The following is a 22,131-nucleotide window of genomic DNA, read 5'->3' as shown; positions in this document are numbered from 1 at the left end:
AAGCCTCTTTCTCTCCTCATCTTTCAACTACTGTTCATCTTTCTGACCCGAGCCATAGAAATTCCCTGTCTGAAACATTGGATCACCCTTCAGATAGCATTGTTACAAGCTCCAACCAGAATCAACAAACTCCAGATGCTCTTAATGAAAATGCCCGTATCACCTCTAACGCTGTTAAGACCTTAAACTTTCAGCCCCTTAGCTCTCTCAATTCAGCGCCTTCAAATTTCCTTTCCAGAAACTGTCTTTCTTCTTCTGCTGCATTCAATCTTCCATCTATGAACATCTGTCAAGGTACAGGTATTGCAGCACTTGGGAATCTTTTTCGTTATGTTTCTTTTTCGCTCCTGATATCATCATCTTTTGTCTGCTATTCCTATATATATAAGACCATCTATATCGCTGCATTACTGCAGCTTCGTGCAGAAGCATAGTCCCCCGTAAGAAATGTTCTGCATAGAATCGTTCTCAAAAAAGAAAATAGAACGAGCTTCTCCCTTCCCATTGTTTACCTCATAACCACTGTTCTAAGCAAAAGCATCTCCGTCGTCTGTCTGCAGCAGCATCTCCCTTTTCGCAAGCTACCCACTACAAGAAATTTGGCTTGTTGCGACGCCAAGAATGTGCTGCAAAAAGTCCAAAAATCGCCACAAAAAAGTATTTGTGATGCTTTTGCGACGCAAGTCCTTTGTGCCTCAAAAGTAGCCGTTACAAAAGAAAACGACACTTTATTTTAAATGTGTCGCAAGTATTTGCCGCACAATTAGCGACACATATTAGTGCCACAAAATATGCAAGCAGAACAAAAATTGCGCGGCAAATCATGCGACACAAAAATTGCATCACAAATAGTCTCCTTCAATAAACAGATGCACTGAAGTGATTTACACTTTTTGCATATTTTTATGAATTATTTCCCATGCTTGTAGTACATTCCCTTTTCAAGTGTTAATTCAATTCACTATCTAAATGGAAACAATCATTGCAAATTTCCAAATTCATCATTATAACCTAATTCTAAAAGGTACAAGTAGTTCCTAATTCCAACCAATTTTGCAAAAGCCATCGCGTTTCAATATGGTTAGGCCACATTGAAACAATTTTCATAATAATTGCAACTTCCTTCCAGAAATGGCATGGCAAATGTAAATAATCCACTGAATTCGGCTCCTGCAACTTCCTTTACCAGTGCCATATATATGTGGGCTGCGTCATCAAAACTCAATGAACTCGAGACAGCAAAAACCGGAAGAGTAGTGCAAACTGTCCTTATGGAGGAAATGGTGTTCAGATGCCATCTCCAAGTGTTCCTTGAGTACCTTACTACAACCGCAACTCAATCCTTCTCCTTTCCAGTCTCCAAAAGCATCATCATCTAACAATCCTCCACAGACTTCACTTGGTGGCTTACCGACCGGAACGCACATGAATTCTGCTAGTTCACCGAACATTGCAATGCAACAGCCAACATTTTCCAGTGACACAGATGCAAATGATTCCCAGAGTTCTGTTCAAAAAATCATACATGAAATGATGATGTCAAATCAGCTTAGTGGTGGTATCATGGGCATCAATCATATGGGGAATGACATGAAATTAATGCCAACGAGCAATAATATGGGTCTAATTAGTAATAACTGCATCGTTGGAGATGGGAAACCAACCAGCCGGTCCAGTCTTCAGTCCGCATCTTGGGTTTATAAGCTTATTTGGGAAATAGCCAACTAGAAGCCATTGCATGTATTAATCTGGGCAGAATTAACACACACATATAAGAAACTGGTAACTCTTACAAAAAGAATTAACCAAAGTTGCTACAGGTAGTAATATTTGGTAAATAAGGAATTTTCTTTTAAAATGAAACTGAATTTTACTAAATACCAAGAACACCAATTATTAAATGGTATGTTGAAGCCAAGGAGGAAATGGCGAAATTTGTCAATGACTCAGTGAACACAGAATTGCACTCAATTGGCAAAAATTAAATTAGCTACTATTTCGTATTCAACCATCCTTAACCAAATAGTTAGCTACCATTCAGTGGGCCACTTAACTACAGATGAGCCCATACATGGATGAGTTGATACCTAACCTGCCATGAAAGTCCATTCAGTGGCCAAGAAAGTTAGCAATTTAACTTGTCATTGGACCTGAGAAAGCTAAAAGAATTTACATTTCACACAAACATATTCAGAAAAAAAAATGAACGATAAAAGAATAATTAACAATACCATTAAAAGCATTTTCCATCCTCTATTTTGCATGACTTGAATCCATATATCATAATTTTACACATGACTAAAAACTGCATGATTACTGAATTCCATAAAGCTATTGAACTCCAAGGCTTATTGTAGAAATTGTGTAGCTGACTTTAACATTGGCAGCATTCTTTTCAATTCTCCAGTCAGTGATTTGTTTAGTAACAACGTTTAACATCCAAAACTAAGTTTCATATATTAGCATAGATTTGATAGCTTATACATACATGTTCCGTTTTATGACTATATTGCTGATGGTACCTAGTTGGCCCATCATTGAATAACTGAATATTTATAATGCAGTTATATATCCAGTGTATTCCAAAAATTTAAGAAATGAGAAAGTATGCAACCAATAATCCCAATTTGAGGATCCTATGGTTCTTTTAGAAAGCACCTTAATTCTAATTTCCAGCCTAAATCCAATACTTTCAACTCTCTCAATTCTCACCACTCAATCGCAATCGAATTCCAGCAACAATGTCCACTGAAATTAAAGGAAAACGAAAAGGGAATAGATGCCTAGCTGAATTTCTTGCCTGCTGCTTCTACTACACCTTATCCGTTCTGCATTTGCCTACCCAGATATATATATATATATATATATATATATTTGTACTCCTTTTAGATGGCAAAACTCTACAACAATCTCTCCTGGGTGACTGCAAGATAGAATGGTTATACTTAGTGTCAGTCCTGATAGAAGTTATGTAAATAACACAAACACCAAGCTAATAATGAGAGAAGGTGGGCCTACTATTATACCCGTAGAGGCAATCATGCTTAACAATTTTGTGTTACAATATTATCATACCATGTCATAGTGTGAAGCAAAAATTCTTGCTACCATAAGCAAGTGCATTTTTAAGTAGTTTGAATGCCTTGTAACCATTTTTAAGGATTAAATCAGGAATTACTTGGTCTAAAACAGCAATACTTGATTGCCATTTTCCACTTTCTTGAAATGATTATGCTCCAAAGTTGGGATTTCTCCTAAACTATTTGTGTGATCCCAGTCTCCAAGAATAGGGAGATTTGTTTACAAGCATTTATGACAGAATTACAAATAACACCTAATATCAGTAGCATGATAATCGGACAAATATATAAACCAGAGGATGGAGTGCACTTAAGCCTCAAATGTACCTTCTGCCAACGGCTGCTATCTGGCTGTTTCAAGACAACGACTGTATTGAGTTTCTCAGGCGATTTCATTTCCATCTGTAATATGGGCTGGACTCTTTAAAACGAGAGTAAACTCCTATTATCTCCCCTTAAGTCACATTAAATATTCTAAAGAATTACAAAAAATACATAAAATAACCACAAAAGTCTATAAACTCCCGAGCACTAAGGGCAAGTAATAAATTCACTGATTTTACCATAAAATAAATGAATAAAGCGAAAAACAATTGCAAAGGAATTAAGCTTAGTTACCTTGCTTTTGAACCAGAATAGCTAGCAAAATTGTTAGGTAAGTTCTCTCAAAGCTACAATTAGTTCACCGATGATCAAAATTACATGGAGAAGCACTGCAATTGGGAATCGATTTCAACTGCTGAGAATAAAAATGGAGGAGGTCTATCTTCCTCGTGTTAAAACCCTAGCTTCAGGCGTCGAAACCAATTAGCAATCAATCTGTCTATTCTTCTGGAATTCCTTTGTATCTCAAAGATGAAGCTGGTTGCCCCATATTCGTTGGCCGTATTGGGAGGAAAATGCAGGAGGTGGAATTAGGTTTGACCATTTGAGAGAGAGAGAGAGAGAGAGAGAGCGAGATAAGTTCATTGGGAATTCGGAATCAGAATTTAGAATTTGGAAGAAAGAAGTGTGGGAGATTTGTAATTAGCAGAGAATGGAGACATTGGAAGTGAAAGCCGGTTTCCCCTTTTTTTTTAATACCTTTTTCTAGATTCATTAAAACTACGTCGTTTTGCCACAAAAATTATGCGCCTTTGTCAACTTTGCCACAAAATTTGAAATGTGCAGTTTATTTGCTGCATTTTCTCCTTGTGTCGCAGCGAAAATGTCACAAAAGGCCTACTTTCCTGTAGTGACCATTGCAGGCCTTAACGAAAATGAACAATCCTGCCATCCTCCTACTGAAGGTTCGACTAGCATCTTTAAACTTTTTGATGGGTCAAATTTTAGATTCCTTGCCTCTTCTGCTACTTCGTCCTTAGACCACTTATGTGAGCATGATATGTCTTCTCATGTTACATTCGAAACTGACTCTTTTAGACCTGCTCAACGTACAGGTATTATTCGTTCACTTTCTTAATTTTTTTTCTTCCTTTCAGTGTTCGACCTCTATCTTTTAAAAAAAATAATTACCCCCATCTAAGACAATTCTATGTGCTATTTCCAGCGTATTAGAATTCACGATTGTACAATTATAGATGTCCTGTTACTTTAAGAGCAAACAGTTGCTTTCTTAGAATAATAGAACCATTTGCCAGGCAACACCAACGAGACCAGCAAATCATCTGATTGTGCTGTTGCTCTTCCGGCTACTGTAAGCGATTATTCAAACATTATATTGACAAGGAGGAGGCAATCAGGTTGGTCTTTGTTTGTTTGACTTATTTCTGAACTTTTTCCCCATATTCCCTTCATATTATACTTCTTTCAGCTTTCCTTATCAGCATCGTTCCCATTACATAACCTAAACTGCAGGGCCAGTTACTAGACGCCGTCACTCAAAAAAATCTAAGATTGATGAAATTCCTAAAGAATCTTTATTGCTGCCTGATGCTCCTGATTGTCAATATTGTGGAGCTAAAAGATTTCATTTGGAACCCCCTAGCTTTTGCTGTTCCCAAGGAGAAATTTCTATTGTTGCTCCTGCAATGCCTTACGCTCTAAAGCGTTTGTTTATAGGAAATGATGAGGAATGCGAGCATTTTAGAAGATTGCCTCGTACTTATAACAATAACTTGTCCTTCACCTCATTTGCTGCAAAGTATGACGTAGAATTAACAAGGAATGCAATGGGAGTGTATACCTTTCGTGTTCAGGGACAGGTTTATCATTTTTTAAACAGTTTGTCACAGCCTGATCATAAGCCTTGTGGGATCCATCTCTACTTTTTTTATACCGATGAAGAATTGATCAAGCAAGTCGCTGCTTCTGATAAGCTACGTCAGAGCACTTTAAAGCTTCTGATGGACATACTTTCTCATAATCCTTATGCTAGATTCTTTAAGGATCTAAGGGATATTCCAGATCTTGAAAAGCATAATATTGTGCTTAACTGTTTTCCTGGCCTTGACCAGCGTATCTATAATCTTCCTTCTACTTCTCAAGTTGCCGCTATATGGACTGAACATGATGATGAATCAGTCGATAAGCAAGCGCATATTCTCATTTATAGCCACTCAAATGCTGCTCACAAGGTCCAGCATTATTATGCTTGTTATGACCCTTTGCAGTATCCTCTCTTATTTTCTCGTGGTGAATCTGGATGGCACCACGGAATTAAACGAGCCTGTAAAAGAAAGCGAACTGATCATTCCTATGATGAAAAGGTTATCATTGATCCCTCTTCTGTACAGGAACCATCCCAACTTATGGATTTAGAAGAGAGGCAAGTACATCTCCTAGCTTTTGTAATTTCCCAATTCCACGGTTATCAAAATAAACTTTTGTTTACATGTAGCATTTTTCATTTCCTATAGCTGCTGACCATGGAAAGAAGGACGAACATACTGTATCAGCTAGAGAGTATTACTGCTATAGGTTCCAGATAAGGAAAAATGATGAATCCATGCTATTGCATACTCTTAGATTGCTACAGCAATTTTCTGTTGATTCCTATGTAAAAATTGAAACGTCTCGACTGGATTTTCAGCACAAGAGGCAAAATGACATTCGGACAGAAATCCTTGCAGGAGTACTGGATAGTGTCTCCATTGGTCAGAGTGAAGGCTCAAAAGTTGGTCGGAAGATGATATTACCGGCTTCTTTTATCGGTGGGCCAAGAGATATGAGGCGGAGATATCTTGATGCAATGTCATTAGTACAAAAATATGGAAAGTCGGATATTTTCCTCACCATGACATGTAATCCAATGTGGAAAGAAATTCAGGATAATCTGCAATTTAAAGAAAAACCTCAGGATAGGCCAGATCTTTTGTCTAGAGTATTCAGGGCAAAATTTGAAATGCTCAAGGCTAAACTTTTAGACAGAAAAATTTTTGGAGAGGTCGCTGCATGCGTTTACGTTATTGAATTCCAGAAACGTGGCTTTCCTCATACTCACTTGTTATTAATCTTGAGACCACAATTCAAGCTGCTTAATCCTAAATCATACGATAGAATAGTTTCTGCTGAGCTCCCTGATCCTAAGCAGTTCCCTCATTTGTATTATTTTGTTCTTAAACACATGGTTCATGGACCTTGCGGGGACATGGGCAGGAATAGCCCTTGTATGAAAAATGGTAGCTGTAAAAATCATTATCCAAAAAACTTCTATGAACACACAACTCATGCTGAAGACAGCTATCCATACTATATGAGAAGGGATAATGGCAGAAAGATAACTGTCTGCAGGTTTGAACTTGACAATAGATGGATTATTCCTTATAATCCTTATCTTTTAGCCTTGTTTGATTGCCACATGAATGTAGAAATCTGTTCTACTTTGAAGCTGGTTAAATATTTATACAAGTACGTCTTTAAAGGACATGATCTTATCAGTTTCAAAATTATATCTGATGATTCCCGTGCTGATGTCGATGAAATTAAAGAATTCCAGCAGGGAAGATGGATTTCACCTCCTGAGGCTTTTTGGCGCATCTTTGAATTTAGGCTAAATGAGATGACTCCAGCTGTCTATACTCTCCAAGTTCACCTGCCTGGGCAGCAGCTTATCACTTTCAACAAAAATTCAGACCTTTTACAGCCACTGAGGAAAATTGACTTCTCAAAGACCATGTTAACCGAGTTCTTCAAGATGAACAAAACGAATGCAAAGGCTGAAACGTTGAAGTGCTTTTATAGAGAATTTCCAGAACATTTTGTTTGGTCTTTTAAATTTAAAGCTTGGACTGAGAGAAAGCGTAAAAAAGCCATTGGAAGGCTGGTCACGGTCAGCCCTCGTGAAGGAGAGAGATATTACCTTAGACTCCTACTAACTCATGTTCGAGCACCTACGTCATTTGATGACCTGTTAACTATTAATGGCCAAAAAATGAATTGCTTTAGAGATGCTGCTTTGGCCCTTGGACTTTTACAGTCTGATACATATATACAAGAGACTCTTGAAGAAGCAGTTGTTTTCCAAATGCCATCCTCTTTGAGACTGTTATTTGATACTACTCTTGTTCATTGTGCTCCAGCAGATCCTCAGTTTCTTTGGGACAAATTTCAGCTAAATCTCTCTGCAGATTACCAGCGATCCCAACATCTTTGTTTTTATACGGCTGAAGAAATCAGAAATAAGGTCCTACAGGAAATTAAAAAAATGGTCAAACAAATGGGTAAAAGCTTTGCTGACTACCACTTAGCTGCACACACTTCAGCAGATGTTCACTCTGATCAGCTAACAAAGGAAATCGAATGTGAGAGGAGTATTGAAGTTCTGGCAGAGGATCTTCTAATGCCTTTTAGATTGAATGTTGAACAACGGCATGCCTATGATTTAATTCTCCAGTTAGTTTTCTCTCATGTTGGCCAAAGTTTTTTTATTGATGGCCCTGGAGGAACTGGAAAGACCTTCCTATATAGGTCACTTCTAGCTACTTTGAGATCCCAAGGCCACATTGCCATTGCGGTTGCAACGTCAGGTGTCGCAGCCTCTATTCTTCCAGGAGGAAGAACAGCCCACTCTAGATTTAACATACCATTAGATTTTTCTAGAAATAAAACCTGCCAAATTAGTAAACAGGGCAGTGTTGCAAGATTACTTTTTCAATCAAGGTTAATCTTGTGGGACGAGGCTTCAATGGGCAAACGAGAAACTGTTGAAGCCTTTGATGGTTTGCTTGGAGATATAATGGACTGTGACGTTCCATTTGGAGGAAAAATGGTTGTTTTCTGTGGCAATTTTCGTCAAACTTTGCCAGTTATCAGACAAGCTACAAAACAGGTTCTTATAGAATCTAGTCTTCCTAGCTCTCATTTGTGGTCTTCCATGCAAAAGCTCCAGCTAGTACAAAATATGCGAGCCATCTTAGATCCAACATTCTCAGAATTCCTATTGAGAATAGGAGAAGGAAGAGAAGCTGTTGATAGTCATGGTGAAATAAATTTACCTTCTGAGATAGTCATTCCTTATACCGAAAAAGAAGAATCTTTGAACAGGTTAAGGAATTTTCCCTTCCAAGTCCTACTTTTATCTGGTCTTTCCTCTATAGTTGAATATGTATATATTCTTACTTAGCTTTCTTACAAACAGGTTGCTTGAATCTGTTTTTCCTGATTTAACTATGTATTCAAAAGATCCTTATGGTATGATCAATAGATGTGTCCTTACTCCAAAAAATAGCTCAATGGATGAAATAAATGTCAGTTCTGATAGATGTCTATGTCTATGTCAATAAATAGCTCAATAGATGTCTATGTCAGTTCTGATAGAACCATTGATCCACGCCATCAAGGAGACTATGAAGATTTCTTGAATTCTCAAAATCCAAAAGGCCTTCCTCCTCACAAGCTGCTGCTCAAAGAAAATTGTCCAATCATACTTATAAGAAACCTGAATCCTACAGAAGGATTGTGCAATGGTACACGACTCATTTGTATAGAGCTGAGGCAGAATACTATCTGTGTAGAGATTGCTTTTGGTCAGCATCAAGGAAAAAGAATTTTCCTCCCTAAAATTCCTTTACAAGTGTCTGATGATGACAAGAATGGCCTGTCATTTATAAGAACACAATTTCTTGTCCGTGTTTGTTTTGCCTTAACAATCAACAAATCCCAAGGCCAAACACTGGATTATGTTTTAATCTACCTTCGCGAACCAGTTTTTTCTCACGGCCAACTATATGTTGCTTTATCTAGAGTTAAAACTTCTGCAGTACTTAAAGTCCTTATTCTACCTGGAACTTTTGATGGTATAAAAATAGATTGCAAAACTAGAAGTGTAGTATTTCAGGAAATACTTCAGCTAACTGCACACTAGCACTGCATGTTACAGTTATTTAAAGTTAAGGTTTGTTCTCCATAATTATTATTTAGTTGTTATAATACTTGCAATACCATTCTCTATTCATACTCACATTTGATAGATATTTCCTTTATTGTTTTCCATTCTGCATGGACAAGCTCTTATCCATAAAAGAAATTGTACCTGATATGCAAGACTGGTCATGCAAAGTAATTGTTCAGGAAAAACAACAGGTTACCCAATCACTGTCGACGCCAGCAAAGAAGTAAAAATTTATTTTTGTTGATGCAGAGGTAGCTAGATACGACCTCTGCATTTAAAATTTCTGTTGATATTCTATTCGTATTCACAGCCGATTAATTCTTGAACATTTTTCTTTATGCAACAGGGATCAAAAGTTGAAGGCATTATTTTCAACCATGACATTGCTACGGTCGGACCAATCTTGCAGGTCTACAGAAAATACAGAATAACGAATGCTGTGGTTAGACCAATTCACCCAAAATATCAAACAGCTGAACTGATAATACAATGGATGCTCACTAGTAAAACTGTCATTGAAGAGGATGCTGATGACAAAGATATAATGCCTGTCAAATTTAACTGCACTCAATTCACAGACTTGGCACAGTACATGGATCATAAGGATAAATCTGTGGGTATGTATGTAGTGTATTACAAATGTATCATGAATTCTGGCTTAGAATAGCTTTTACAAAAACGTTTCCCTTTCACAGATGTCCTTCGAATTATTATTCAAGCACAAGACAGCAGGATCATTAATAAAAATTTCAAAGAATGTATTGTTTAGAAATTCGTCCTTGTCAATGAACAGTAACCTTCCCTTTCTACTGCTCTTGAAACTTTTACTTAGTTCTATTTTCATTGTTTTTTATATGTCTTATCTATCTTAACAGCTGCCTATTGTCTTCGTATTAGATTGCAAACTATCATGCTTTCCATGTGAGACGATTTCATTAAGAATGAAGGCCAGCAGATATTAGCTGACATACACAACTACCCTGTCATCATATGTCACAAGCTGAAAGTTAGCAACTATAATAGTAATTCTGTGTCTGTACATCTTTGTTTTAATTCCCATTTCCATGAAAAAATTGATACACCAACCTTGGCAACGTATCATCATTCTTAATTCTATAGGAGTTGCACTGTCGACATGGTTTGATTCGGCGATCCTTGTTGACCCTCCTGTACAGGAAGCAAGAGAATTAAAGAACTCGTATTGAATAATTATTTATGTCATGTAACCAATTGATCATCTATAATCAATTGTTTCCATTACTATTTCGATCTAGTCTATCACAGGGCGATGAGAAATACCAACCTACTTGCAGCAATCATTGATGAAAAAAGCTATATTAAGTGTAACCCTAACATATCAGTGAAACCAGATCAGAAAACCACTTTAATTTCAAATGTCAGACCATCACAGAAGGTTCAGTATTTTTTCCTCTAATCTGTTATTTGACTATCCATTTACATATTAACATATCGGTTAAAACAGTGCCTTTCAATGTTTGCTTTTAGAATATATGGGTTAAAGCAAGGTTTTCTTTTCAGCACATATTCCAAAAATACTGGTTTATGAGCTGTAAAAAATGCTGCCGGGGTACTGCTGCTGCAGATGGAGTTATTTTTATGTGTAATACATGCAAAGAAAAGCATCCTGCTCAGCCTAGGTATTTACTTTAAAATTCATTAGCATATAAGTTCCGCTCGCTCATTATTGACCTTTTGTTTAATAGACATACCTCGCTGAAATTTACATGCATCTATAGGTGTCGCTTTGATATGGATTTATGTGATCATACTGGTGCCATCATAGCTTCTGTCTTTGGAGAACAAGCAGAAAAGCTGCTAACCTTCACTACTTTTGAAATAATGGACCATTTTAAGCAGGCATGTTCTCCTTTAAAAAAACGACTGCCAATTATTATTATTTTCATTTAATTCTTATTGCAGTAGCCATCTTATTGTGCATATAATCCTTATTCATTTCCTTATTTTTTTCCTTCATGTTTTCCTTTCCAAGAACATTGAACTTCCTCTCGAGGCTGTCCATAAGGAGCTGGAGTCAAAGTGGTTTCTGGTGCACATAAAACCAGTGCAAACTCAAATGGCTGATGCAAAGCAGCGTTATACAATTATCTACTACTCTGAGGTTCTCAATACTAATGCTGTTCAATCGCCGAGTCAAGGAAAAATTGATACTTTATTAATCGATCTCTAGGCTGACACTGCTACCACCAACACTTCAGGTATAAGCAGCTGAACAGTAACCTTATACAGTACCAATGCCATCAACAGAGCATTTATTTCCTTCTCAAACCAGAAATAATAGTTCACAAACATTAGTTCAAAAAATCCTTTGTTCTTCTACTTCTATTAAACAATTGAATAAATGTTTATTTATCGTTGTTCTTACTATTTTGCCTTTCTTAACAAAATTGATTTTGCTACAGGATCTGCACCTGTTAAAGAAACCAAACCAGCTTCAAAGGCTAGACAATGTCTACTGAAAAATTTGAAGTGTTAGCTGATGAAGGCAATAGTAGTTCCCACAGTGCCACTGAAAGCTCCAAGAAGAAGGCAAAGCTGATTTAGATTGCTGTTACTTACTTTTGTATTGATAACCACGAATAGTTAGCACTATTGCACGTTGTTATCAATTAGATTTTGTTCAGCACTGTGTTATGCTGGAGAAGCCATGCTACCTATGCTTGATCCCTTTCTTTTCACCTTTATTTTATTTGGTATTTTATTTTACTAGGGGAACTATGGCGCTAGTGTTTGATTCCCTTTCTTGGAACTTACAGCTAAAATTAAAAAACTTTTGTGTCTTATTCTGCTGATTTTCTGACTAGACATTTTACTGCAATTTACCTTTTTTCACCTATTCAATCTTTACATTTCAATTACATGCTCGTTACTCTCTAGTTACAGCAAAACATAACAATCACAATTTTACTCTAAAGCTATCTAGTTCTCCATTAATTATTCAATAGATATAATGGATATACTATCAATTATAACGTATACTTCTCATTGCATGAGCATCCTTAGTTCCTAAGCTACTGATGCAACACAAACCTATTATATTTGTTGTGCTGTAATAAACAGTCGTTACTTAGTAGTATAAATATATAAACCTGTTCCGTCTTCCATTCATTCTTTATATGTGCATGTATTTGTGTTAGGACCGGGCCAGGAAATAGACAAACTCAAGTTAGCACAAATTAGGCGGTATAACCGACCATATAATAGATAGGCGGTAGATACCAGCCATATAATAATTAGGCGGTAAAACCGACCATATAAAGACGGATAACAAAGCAAATAAAAGACACAAAAGATTTACGTGGTTCGGTCAAATTGACCTACGTCCACGGGCGAGGGAGGAGCAATATTTCTACTATAAAGAAGAAATACAAAAGCCGTAGGAAAGTGGTTCCTAGGCCAATAGGCACTTACAAAAGAGTTTAGAAAATATTCCTAAACTCAAAACAAGAGAGCCTAAAATATTTGACTAAATGGGTTAGATGACTCAAGAAGCTAATAGCTCATATAACTCTCTTGAGTGGTGCGAGTTGATCCTTCAATAGACTCCCTTATTTATAGGAAACCAGAGAAGGCTTTCCTCAAGCCTTTGTCGATGTGGGATGCAAAATTTTGCCACCAATTCAACCGTGGTGGGCGTTGAAAAGTCAACAAATCTCCACCTTGGCATAATTTTGGATCCCATTAAAAAAACTGCTCCACCTTCTCCACATAAGCCTCAATAGGCTTAAATCACCAACAACGAATACCAATCAAGTCCAAACACTGCTTGAACTTGTAAACTGGAAGAGGTTTCGTAAACATATCGGCTGGATTGTCCTTGGTATTGATTTTGAATAAGGACCTTTCCCTCAGCAATGATATCCCGAATGAAGTGATACTTCACATCAATGTGTTTCGTCCTCTCATGATACATCTGATCTTTAGTCAAGTGTATGGCACTTTGACTATCACAGTGAATATCAGTAACACCTTGATATAGACTTAGCTCGCTAAATAAACTCTTCAACCACAAGGCTTCTTTGATTGCCTCGGTCACAGCCATATATTCTGCTTCAGTAGTAGACAAAGCTACGACAGGTTGTAGAGTAGCTTTCCAACTAACAGCACAACTGCCAATGCAAAATACATAGCCTGAAAGTGATCTTCTCCTGTCAAGATCCCCAGCGTAGTCTGAGTCTACAAAACCAACCAAAGTGTTATTATTTCTTCCAAACTCCAAACATACATTTGAAGTACCTCGCAAGTATCTGAGAATCCACTTCACAGCCTGCCAATGTGTTTTACCAGGGCAAGACATATATCTGCTAACAACACTGACTGCTTGTGCAATATCTGCACGAGTACAAACCATTGCATACATAATACTGCCGACTGCACTGGAATAAGGAACCCGTGCCATATAATCTTCCTCTTCATCTGATTTTGGTGATTGACCAGCAGATAGCCGAAAATGGCTAGCAAGAGGAGTAGATACTGATTTAGCATCTTTCATGCCAAAACGCTCCAAGACCTTTTCAAGGTAATTTTTCTGGGTCAAGAACAACTTCCCTACTCCTCGATATCGATTGATATCCATGCCAAGAATTTTCTTAGCTGCTCCTAAATCTTTCATTTCAAATTCACTATTTAACTGCAGTTTCAATGTGTGAATTTCTGACAAATTCTTGGCAGCAATGAGCATGTCATCAACATAAAGCAGCAAATAAATGAAAGAACCATCATTTAACTTCCGGAAGTAAACACAACTATCATACATGCTCCTCAAATAACCATGACCCAACATAAAGGAATCAAACCTCTTATACCATTGTCTTGGAGACTGCTTCAATCCATATAAGGATTTCTTTAATAAGCAAACATGGTCTTCCTTACCTTCAATTTCAAAACCCTGGGGTTGTCTCTTATAAATTTGTTCTTCAAGTTCGCCATGTAAGAAAGCTGTCTTAACGTCGAGCTGTTCTAACTCCAAATTATACATGGCAACTAAAGCAAGCAAAACACGAATAGAGCTATATTTAACAACATGTGAGAATATATCATTAAAATCAACACCTTGTACCTGACTATAGCCCTTTGCAACCAATCGTGCTTTATATCTTGCATCTTCAACCCCTGGAATACCTTCCTTTTTCTTGAAGACCCACTTGCAACCAACAATTTTCTTAGCTGACGGCGGCTTTACAAGAACCCAAGTTTCATTCTGATGAAGAGATTCAATTTCTTCATTCATCGCAATCAACCACTTTGCAGAATCATCACAAGAAACTGCTTCTGAATAGGTGGAAGGTTCACCAACTGCATCAGTTTCTTCTGCAACAGACAAAGCATATGCAACTAAATTTGCATATCTTTGTGGTGGTCGAATATCTCTCCTTGCTCTATCTCTGGCTATGGAATACTCCTCTTCTTCTAAACTATCTTCAACAGTAGATTCAGGTGTATCTACTGGCATTTGTTGAATAGAAGATTTGGACTGAGAAGGACCAGAACTGCCAATATCAAGCTCCACCTGCTTCTGTGTACTATCAGTAGTACAAGGACTAGAAGACTCCTTCTTGGAAGATAACATAAACAATTCATCAAAAGTAACATCTCTACTGATTACAAATTTTGGAGATTTGGGATCAGAACACCATAATCTGTATCCTTTCACCCCAGAAGCATACCCAAGAAAAATGTACTTTTTAGCCCTAGGCTCCAATTTTCCATCATTCACGTGCATGTATGCTGGACACCCAAAAACTTTTAAATTGGAGTAATCAGCAGGAGTACCTGACCAAACTTTCTCAGGAGTTTTGAAATCAAGAGATGCAGAAGGAGAACGGTTGACAATATAACAGGCCATATTGATCGCCTCTGCCCAAAAGTCGTTTGTCAACCCTGCATTGGAGATCATACATCTTGCTCTCTCCAAAAGCGTTCTGTTCATACGTTCAGCCACACCATTTTGTTGAGGCGTCATCCTGACGGTGTGATGCCGAACAATTCCTTCATTCTTACAAAATTCATTAAATTCACCTCCACAAAATTCCATGCCATTATCTGTTCTCAACCGCTTAACATGTTTTCCTGCTTGTTTCTCAATCAAAACTTTCCATTGCTTGAAAGTTAGGAAAACATCATTTTTATGCTTAAGAAAATAGACCCAAACTTTCCTTGAGTAATCATCAATGAAAGTCAACATGTACCTGGCACCACCTTTAGAAGGAGCACGAGAAGGACCCCATAGATCTGAATGAATGTAATTAAGAGTACCTTTTGTCTTGTGAATTGCTGGTGAACTGAAGCTGACTCTTTTCTGCTTCCCAAAAATACAATGTTCACAGAATTCCAATGGACCGGTACTTTGTCCACACAGAAGTCCTCTTTTGCTTAGTATGCCCAAGCCTTTTTCACTCATGTGCCCCAAACGCATATGCCATAATTTGGTGATGTCTGTATCTGACAAAGATGATGTTGAAACAGCAGCAGCACCTGTAACAGTAGATCCCTGCAAAATATACAACGTACCAGATCTGTGTGCCTTCATAACAACAAGAGCTCCTCGAGTGATTTTGAGAACTCCATCTCCACCTGAATACCTGCACCCGATAGACTCAAGAGTGCCCAAAAAGATGAGATTTTTCTTCAAATCTGGAACATGTCTAACATTTGTGAGCGTCCTCACAATACCATCGTACATTTTAATCCGGATTGTGCCTTTGCCAACAACTTTACAAACAGCGTTGTTGCCCATTAAGACAACTCCACCTTCAGTTGATTCATATGTTGAAAACCAGTCCTTATTGGGACACATATGATATGAACAACCCGAATCTAAAATCCACTCATTGTTAGACCTAAAATTATTTTCCGTTGCACAGAAAATGGTTCCATCATTCTCATCAGCTGCTATACTAGCTTCAGCGGATTCAGTATTTCTCTCAACAAATTTCCCCTTTTGCTTTTCTTTATTTTTCAATTTAAAACAATCAGAGATAACATGACCCTTCTTTTTACAATAATTGCACACCACATTTTTATGTCTGGACTTGGATCTACTTCTATTTTCTGTGTTTCTCTTTTCAAATCTACCCCGAACAAACAAGCCATCAGCTTGACTCCCACTAGTTTCCCCAGTAATATCCCTATCTATCTGCTCTTTAGATTTTAATGCAGATTTAATTTCTCGATACGAAATTGTTTCCTTTCCATATATCATAGTATCACGGAAATGCTTAAAAGACTGGGGAAGGGAACACAAAAGTAATAGAGCCTGATCTTCATCATCAATTTTCGAATCTATATTCTCCAAATCCATAATAATGGAATCAAATTTATCAAGATGGGAGAGTATAGATGTACCTTCAGACATCCGAAGCATATACAAACTCTGCTTCAAATATAGTCGATTCTCGACTGTCTTCTTCATATACAAGGCTTTCAATTTATCCCACATAGCCTTGGCCGAAGTCTCCGTTGCTACCTCACGCAAAACCTCATCGGAGAGATTTAGGATAATACTGGATCTTGCCTTCTTATCCATCTCAGCAAAATTTGCATCTGTCACATCTTCTGGCTTTTTCTCAATTCCTTGAATTTCCAAGTCAACTCCGTCTTGAACAAGAATGGCCTCCATCTTGAGCTGCCACATTCCGAAGTTGACATTCCTGTCGAATTTCTCGACAACCGTCTTTGTTATCGTCATTGTTGCCACAAAATCTGTAACTTGAAATTTGTCTCAAAAAACTGGCCAAACAAATATGCAAGTCTCATGAGCGGGCCCCACAGGGTGAGCGGGCCCCACGAGATAAGCGGGCCCCACGGGGATGAACGAACCCCACAAGGTGAGCGGGCCCCATGGATAAACGGACCCCACAGGATGAGTGGGCCCCACAGGATGGACGGACCCCACCAGATGAACGGGCCCCACCAGATGAACCTGTCTTGCAAAATATAACAACCAACTCTGATACCAGTTTGTTAGGACCGGGCCAGGAAATAGACAAACTCAAGTTAGCACAAATTAGGCGGTATAACCGACCATATAATAGATAGGCGGTAGATACCAGCCATATAATAATTAGGCGGTAAAACCGACCATATAAAGACGGATAACAAAGCAAATAAAAGACACAAAAGATTTACGTGGTTCGGTCAAATTGACCTACGTCCACGGGCGAGGGAGGAGCAATATTTCTACTATAAAGAAGAAATACAAAAGCCGTAGGAAAGTGGTTCCTAGGCCAATAGGCACTTACAAAAGAGTTTAGAAAATATTCCTAAACTCAAAACAAGAGAGCCTAAAATATTTGACTAAATGGGCTAGATGACTCAAGAAGCTAATAGCCTATATAACTCTCTTGAGTGGTGCGAGTTGATCCTTCAATAGACTCCCTTATTTATAGGAAACCAGAGAAGGCTTTCCTTAAGCCTTTGTCGATGTGGGATGCAAAATTTTGCCACCAATTCAACCGTGGTGGGCGTTGAAAAGTCAACAATTTGCTTTCTTAGCTTAACACATCAAAGAGCAGATTTGTCCCTGACTTCACCAACAGGTTTTTCCTACTAATATCTTTTATTATGCATTCATAGCTAAAACTTATACAACTACATTCACCAACTGCAATCAGTCATACATTTATCACTTTTGCTTCCTAAATAATAGAGCCTTTATGGCCGAAACATCTATTTTTTCTATGGATTGGTCTCATATCACAAGCAATGCTCGACAAACATATTGCTTTCTTATCAGATGCAAGAACAGAGGACAGGTAATAATATTCGTCTGCAATGCAAAAGCTTTGTTATGGTCTATTCTTCAATTTGTGTTTAAACATGAGGTCCCTTTTTATGCAACATACAGCTTTTTCCTCTTGCATTTCAAATATTGCTCAGGCAACATGATGACAATACGATCACGTTCAGACATGGATTGCACAGATGGACCATCTCGGTTAGAAATGACTGCTTTGAAGAAGGGTGGCTGGACTATTATCACCAGAACATTACCAAAGAACATGATATGTTGTTGCTTCGACATGCTGGAGATCTAATTTTTGATATTATTCATTTATATGAGCTGAAAAAACAAGTTTATCTCCGATGGACAGTTTCCCTACCAAATCTTTTGCATCAGCAAAGCAGTATACGTTCACATATTATATTTACCTTAGTAACTTAAAATTCTATATGTACCACTTAGTATATCTTACACTATCATCCTTTCGTCTTACCAGATCCTACCTTTTTATCGCTGCATCAACAAATTGTTTGCTCATCACTGAGCCCAGCTTTCTCTCAAGATTTGTCCAATTCAATCTGCTTTTATCAACCGTTTGACTCAGCATATCCAAGTTCCTTAGTAATGATCTTTTCTGCCCAACATTTGAAAGCAAGTTTCATCCTGCAGAATAATTTACCCTTCTTTATAAACTTACTTACATTCTCTTATTTCTAGAAACTCCCTCGGTTTGTTGATCACTTTCTAAATAGTGAGAGAACTCCAACCATAGTTCTAAAAACTGGCCACAAGATCACTGAAGTTGGAATAAAAGGCAACCGGCTCAAACAAAATTGGAGAAACTTTGTACTGGACCATCATCTACATCATAATAACACCCTTGTCTTCGTTCCAGAATCAGAGACAAGTTTTGCTGTTGTAATCTTTGATAGTAATGGAGTTGAGAGGATTTTCCCTTGGAACAATATATTTTCGCTGTATTTTTATGGTGGACGAATATCCACTTACATATGTAATGCTCAATTAAATACATAATCAACTTATTGTTAGCGTACTTCTCCACAACAAAACTGCTCTGCCTTTGACTAGCATGCATATCCAAAAAATTATTCTGCCAAGGAATATATTCCACTGCTGCAAAAAGTTATCAGATTCCTGACAATGCAATGAACTATCTGAACCAAACATCACGCATGACCTAACACTGATCAGCCAAGCTTTTCTTTTCTACCTACAATATTCCTTTACTATGCATTAAATTTGCAATATCTATTTCTATGTTGCAATACAATTTCATGCATTGAAATAGATTCCCTTCTTTTAATTAATTTAAATTATGGTATTTACTAATTCACTATGACAAATATCACAAATCCTGCACTTCATATATACAGTTACGGCCCCTACTTATTGTTCCTTTCCATATGATTTGGCATTACCGACCACAGCCATCTTACTTTGCAGGTCTCTAAATTATTCGTTCACCTTATGCACTAATAAAAACTTGCTCGCTTTAAATCAAAGGTTCTGAAATAATAACAGACAAAATACCACTACCCTAACAAATGTTTCTTTAGTACATACATTACAGTGATGGCTTTCCAGCTTGACGCCTAACAATCTGCTTACTTGTTCTCTTTTCAACAGCTCAATCATCTTATTACTCACATTTTCATTACCTACCACGCCTCAAATCATTTACCATTTCTCTACTAGATATTCATGACCTGCTACCAATAAATTACATTTAATTTCTTCTTCAAATATCGAGCACGCTCACTCCTCTCTTCAATTTACATTCTCTTGCAGCATACCCCAAAAATGAACCCTTCTAGCATGCCTTTGTCTGCTATTCATCCGTCGTTGAAAGACTGGGGAGTTATTGTCCAGGCAATTGAAGCAACTCATATTAAATATAACTCAACTCTTTAGCAACATTATCGAACATTTGTCCTAGCTGACACAAAGGTGATATATATCCAAGCCTTCCTTTTACCTTCCTATCATCAAATTAAATTCTGATGCAATTTAATACTTGCTAATCACAGGGTACTACAATTCAAATGATTGTTCCTCATCACATTCTAAATCAGAGAACACAATTGCTTGTCCCGTTTAAAAAATACTACATCTCTGGAGCTTTTGTTTCTCCTCCAAACCCTCATACTACCATCACTGAATATCCATTCCATTTCGTTGCTACCGAAGATACTTTAATTCAAGAAATTCCAGAGACTGGTCAGCCTTCTCTTTCTCTTCATTTCCAGCTACATTCATTCTCTACATTTGCCGTAATTGCTGACACTGATCAGCTTATAAGTAAGTTAACGCTCATACCATGCAATATATTTTCCGGCTGCCAAGAAATTTCTAGCATAGTCAATATATTTTTTAAAACTTTCTTAGATGTCATGGGAATTGTGCTACATGCTTTACCTGTCAAAACTATCACCTCTGAGGGAACAACGTCCATTGCTCGAGACTATGTCATTGCTGATCAAGAGTAATAATCTTACCTGCTAATTCAATTTCTTATCCCATGCTTTATATATACAAATAAGCTGTTCACAAAAACATTTATTCTTCCTGTGTTACTAGCATGAGACCATTCATCTTAACTTTGAAGAATGACTTCGAAGAAAACAATGGTCCTGCAATTGCAGCTGCTAAGAACCATTTTCCAATCATCATTGCCATAAGAATGAAAGTCACAACACAAAACTGTAACCAAATACTTACTATCTATTATTTAAAAAATGGCAACACATTTATCAGCAGAAAAACTTTTCCGTTCTTCTTATGGTTGATTTTTTCTTCTTCTTTTCCGCTTAAATACCAGATCTTAGCCTTTCAACTCAAGATTCAACTACTATTTTGATAGCTCCAATTGAGCAACAAGCAACAGATCTGCATCACTGGTCAGAATTTTTTAGACGCTCTACATCATTCCAATTATTCCGTGCTAGCTTAACTTTTCCTTTCTTATTTTAGGTATCATTACAACGCATCTCGGCTAGCACAGATGGTCCATGATCACAGTTATGCTAATCCGCGCATCCTTCTTCCTCCCCCTCATCACAATCACATCCATGACATAGCCGCTCTACTTCACTTCGTAAAATTCTTATACTACCGTCCAATTTCGCATCTAAACTTCTTTATTATATTTACTCATTACTATGTCCCATTTCCTCCTTCTATTGCTTTTATTTTATAGAAGCCAAAGACTGCATGGATAAAAGGTGTCGTCGAGCTTGATTGTAAACCTCAAAAATTAACCTATATAGCTTGTCCCAACTGTTATCACCCAGACAGCTGTATAGATCAGCGGAAAATTATCTGCAAATACTGTCAAGCTAATATTGATCTCCAACCCAGGTACTTATACTTAAAAATAATGTGCACTGCTTATGTTAATCAATCTGAACCTCCAATCGCATGTGCATTAGTTTATTGATTCTAGGGCTTGTATTTCAATTTGGATAACGGATTCAACTGGCACTCTATATCTTACTGCTATGGCATCTAAAACCGAAAAGCTAGCTCAATTTTCTACCGCTGAGCTATACTATCTGCAATCAGAGGTCATTATCAATATTTTTTTATGCAACACTTGTTTTCCTCTCTTTTTTTCACCAACTTATGCTTCTTTCTTACTTTATTGGCACCAAAACATAAATATGGCTCAACACCTCCAAACAATTCTCCACGGAAAAATCATTGTATGCTACGTCAAGCCTTCAACTCCAAAGTTCAGAATGATGAGACGCTCAACTTATGAAATAATCACTTCCTACACTATGGATGAAGTTCATGACATTGACAACCTCAACGTCAATAATCTCAACATTAATAACTGAAGATCTGCTTATTCTGTTTTTTAAATCATGCATTTTCCAATCAACAATGTACACTCGTTACTTGTAATATTTTTCGCTTATATCTTAAATATACTCTTC

General features: G+C 37.3%; 1 protein-coding gene and 1 long non-coding RNA gene across 2 annotated transcripts; one reads left to right on the top strand and one right to left on the bottom strand.

Annotated features, from left to right (window-relative positions):
* Positions 1 to 857: 857 nt before the first annotated feature.
* LOC113715593 (uncharacterized) lies at positions 858 to 4,100 on the bottom strand. Its single transcript, XR_003454016.2, has 3 exons — positions 3,699 to 4,100; positions 3,408 to 3,482; positions 858 to 1,748 (listed from the first exon to the last, which is right to left on the bottom strand). It is a non-coding gene; the product is annotated as an uncharacterized lncRNA (long non-coding RNA).
* A 187-nt stretch (positions 4,101 to 4,287) lies between these two features.
* LOC113715815 (uncharacterized) lies at positions 4,288 to 11,620 on the top strand. The gene is made up of 9 exons (XM_027240117.1): positions 4,288 to 4,519; positions 4,721 to 4,822; positions 4,938 to 5,851; positions 5,920 to 8,564; positions 8,808 to 9,150; positions 9,758 to 10,028; positions 10,531 to 10,609; positions 11,169 to 11,289; positions 11,423 to 11,620. The coding sequence occupies exons 1-9, from the start codon at positions 4,288 to 4,290 to the stop codon at positions 11,618 to 11,620; spliced, it is 4,905 nt and encodes a 1,634-aa protein (XP_027095918.1).
* The last annotated feature ends 10,511 nt before the right edge of the window (positions 11,621 to 22,131 follow it).

The sequence above is a fragment of the Coffea arabica genome, chromosome 11c (genome assembly GCF_036785885.1).
Source record: "Coffea arabica cultivar ET-39 chromosome 11c, Coffea Arabica ET-39 HiFi, whole genome shotgun sequence".
Classification (NCBI taxonomy): Eukaryota; Viridiplantae; Streptophyta; class Magnoliopsida; order Gentianales; family Rubiaceae; genus Coffea; species Coffea arabica.
This window is presented reverse-complemented; position numbering and strand designations above follow the sequence as displayed.

Coding starts and splice junctions, on each gene's coding strand:
- LOC113715815 (XM_027240117.1), top strand. CDS start 4,288: ATGTCACAAAAGGCCTACTTTCCTGTAGTGACCATTGCAGGCCTTAAC. Junction 8,565..8,807: donor AAAGAAGAATCTTTGAACAG/GTTAAGGAATTT, acceptor GTCAATAAATAG/CTCAATAGATGTCTATGTCA. Junction 10,029..10,530: donor TCATAAGGATAAATCTGTGG/GTATGTATGTAG, acceptor TTAATTCTATAG/GAGTTGCACTGTCGACATGG.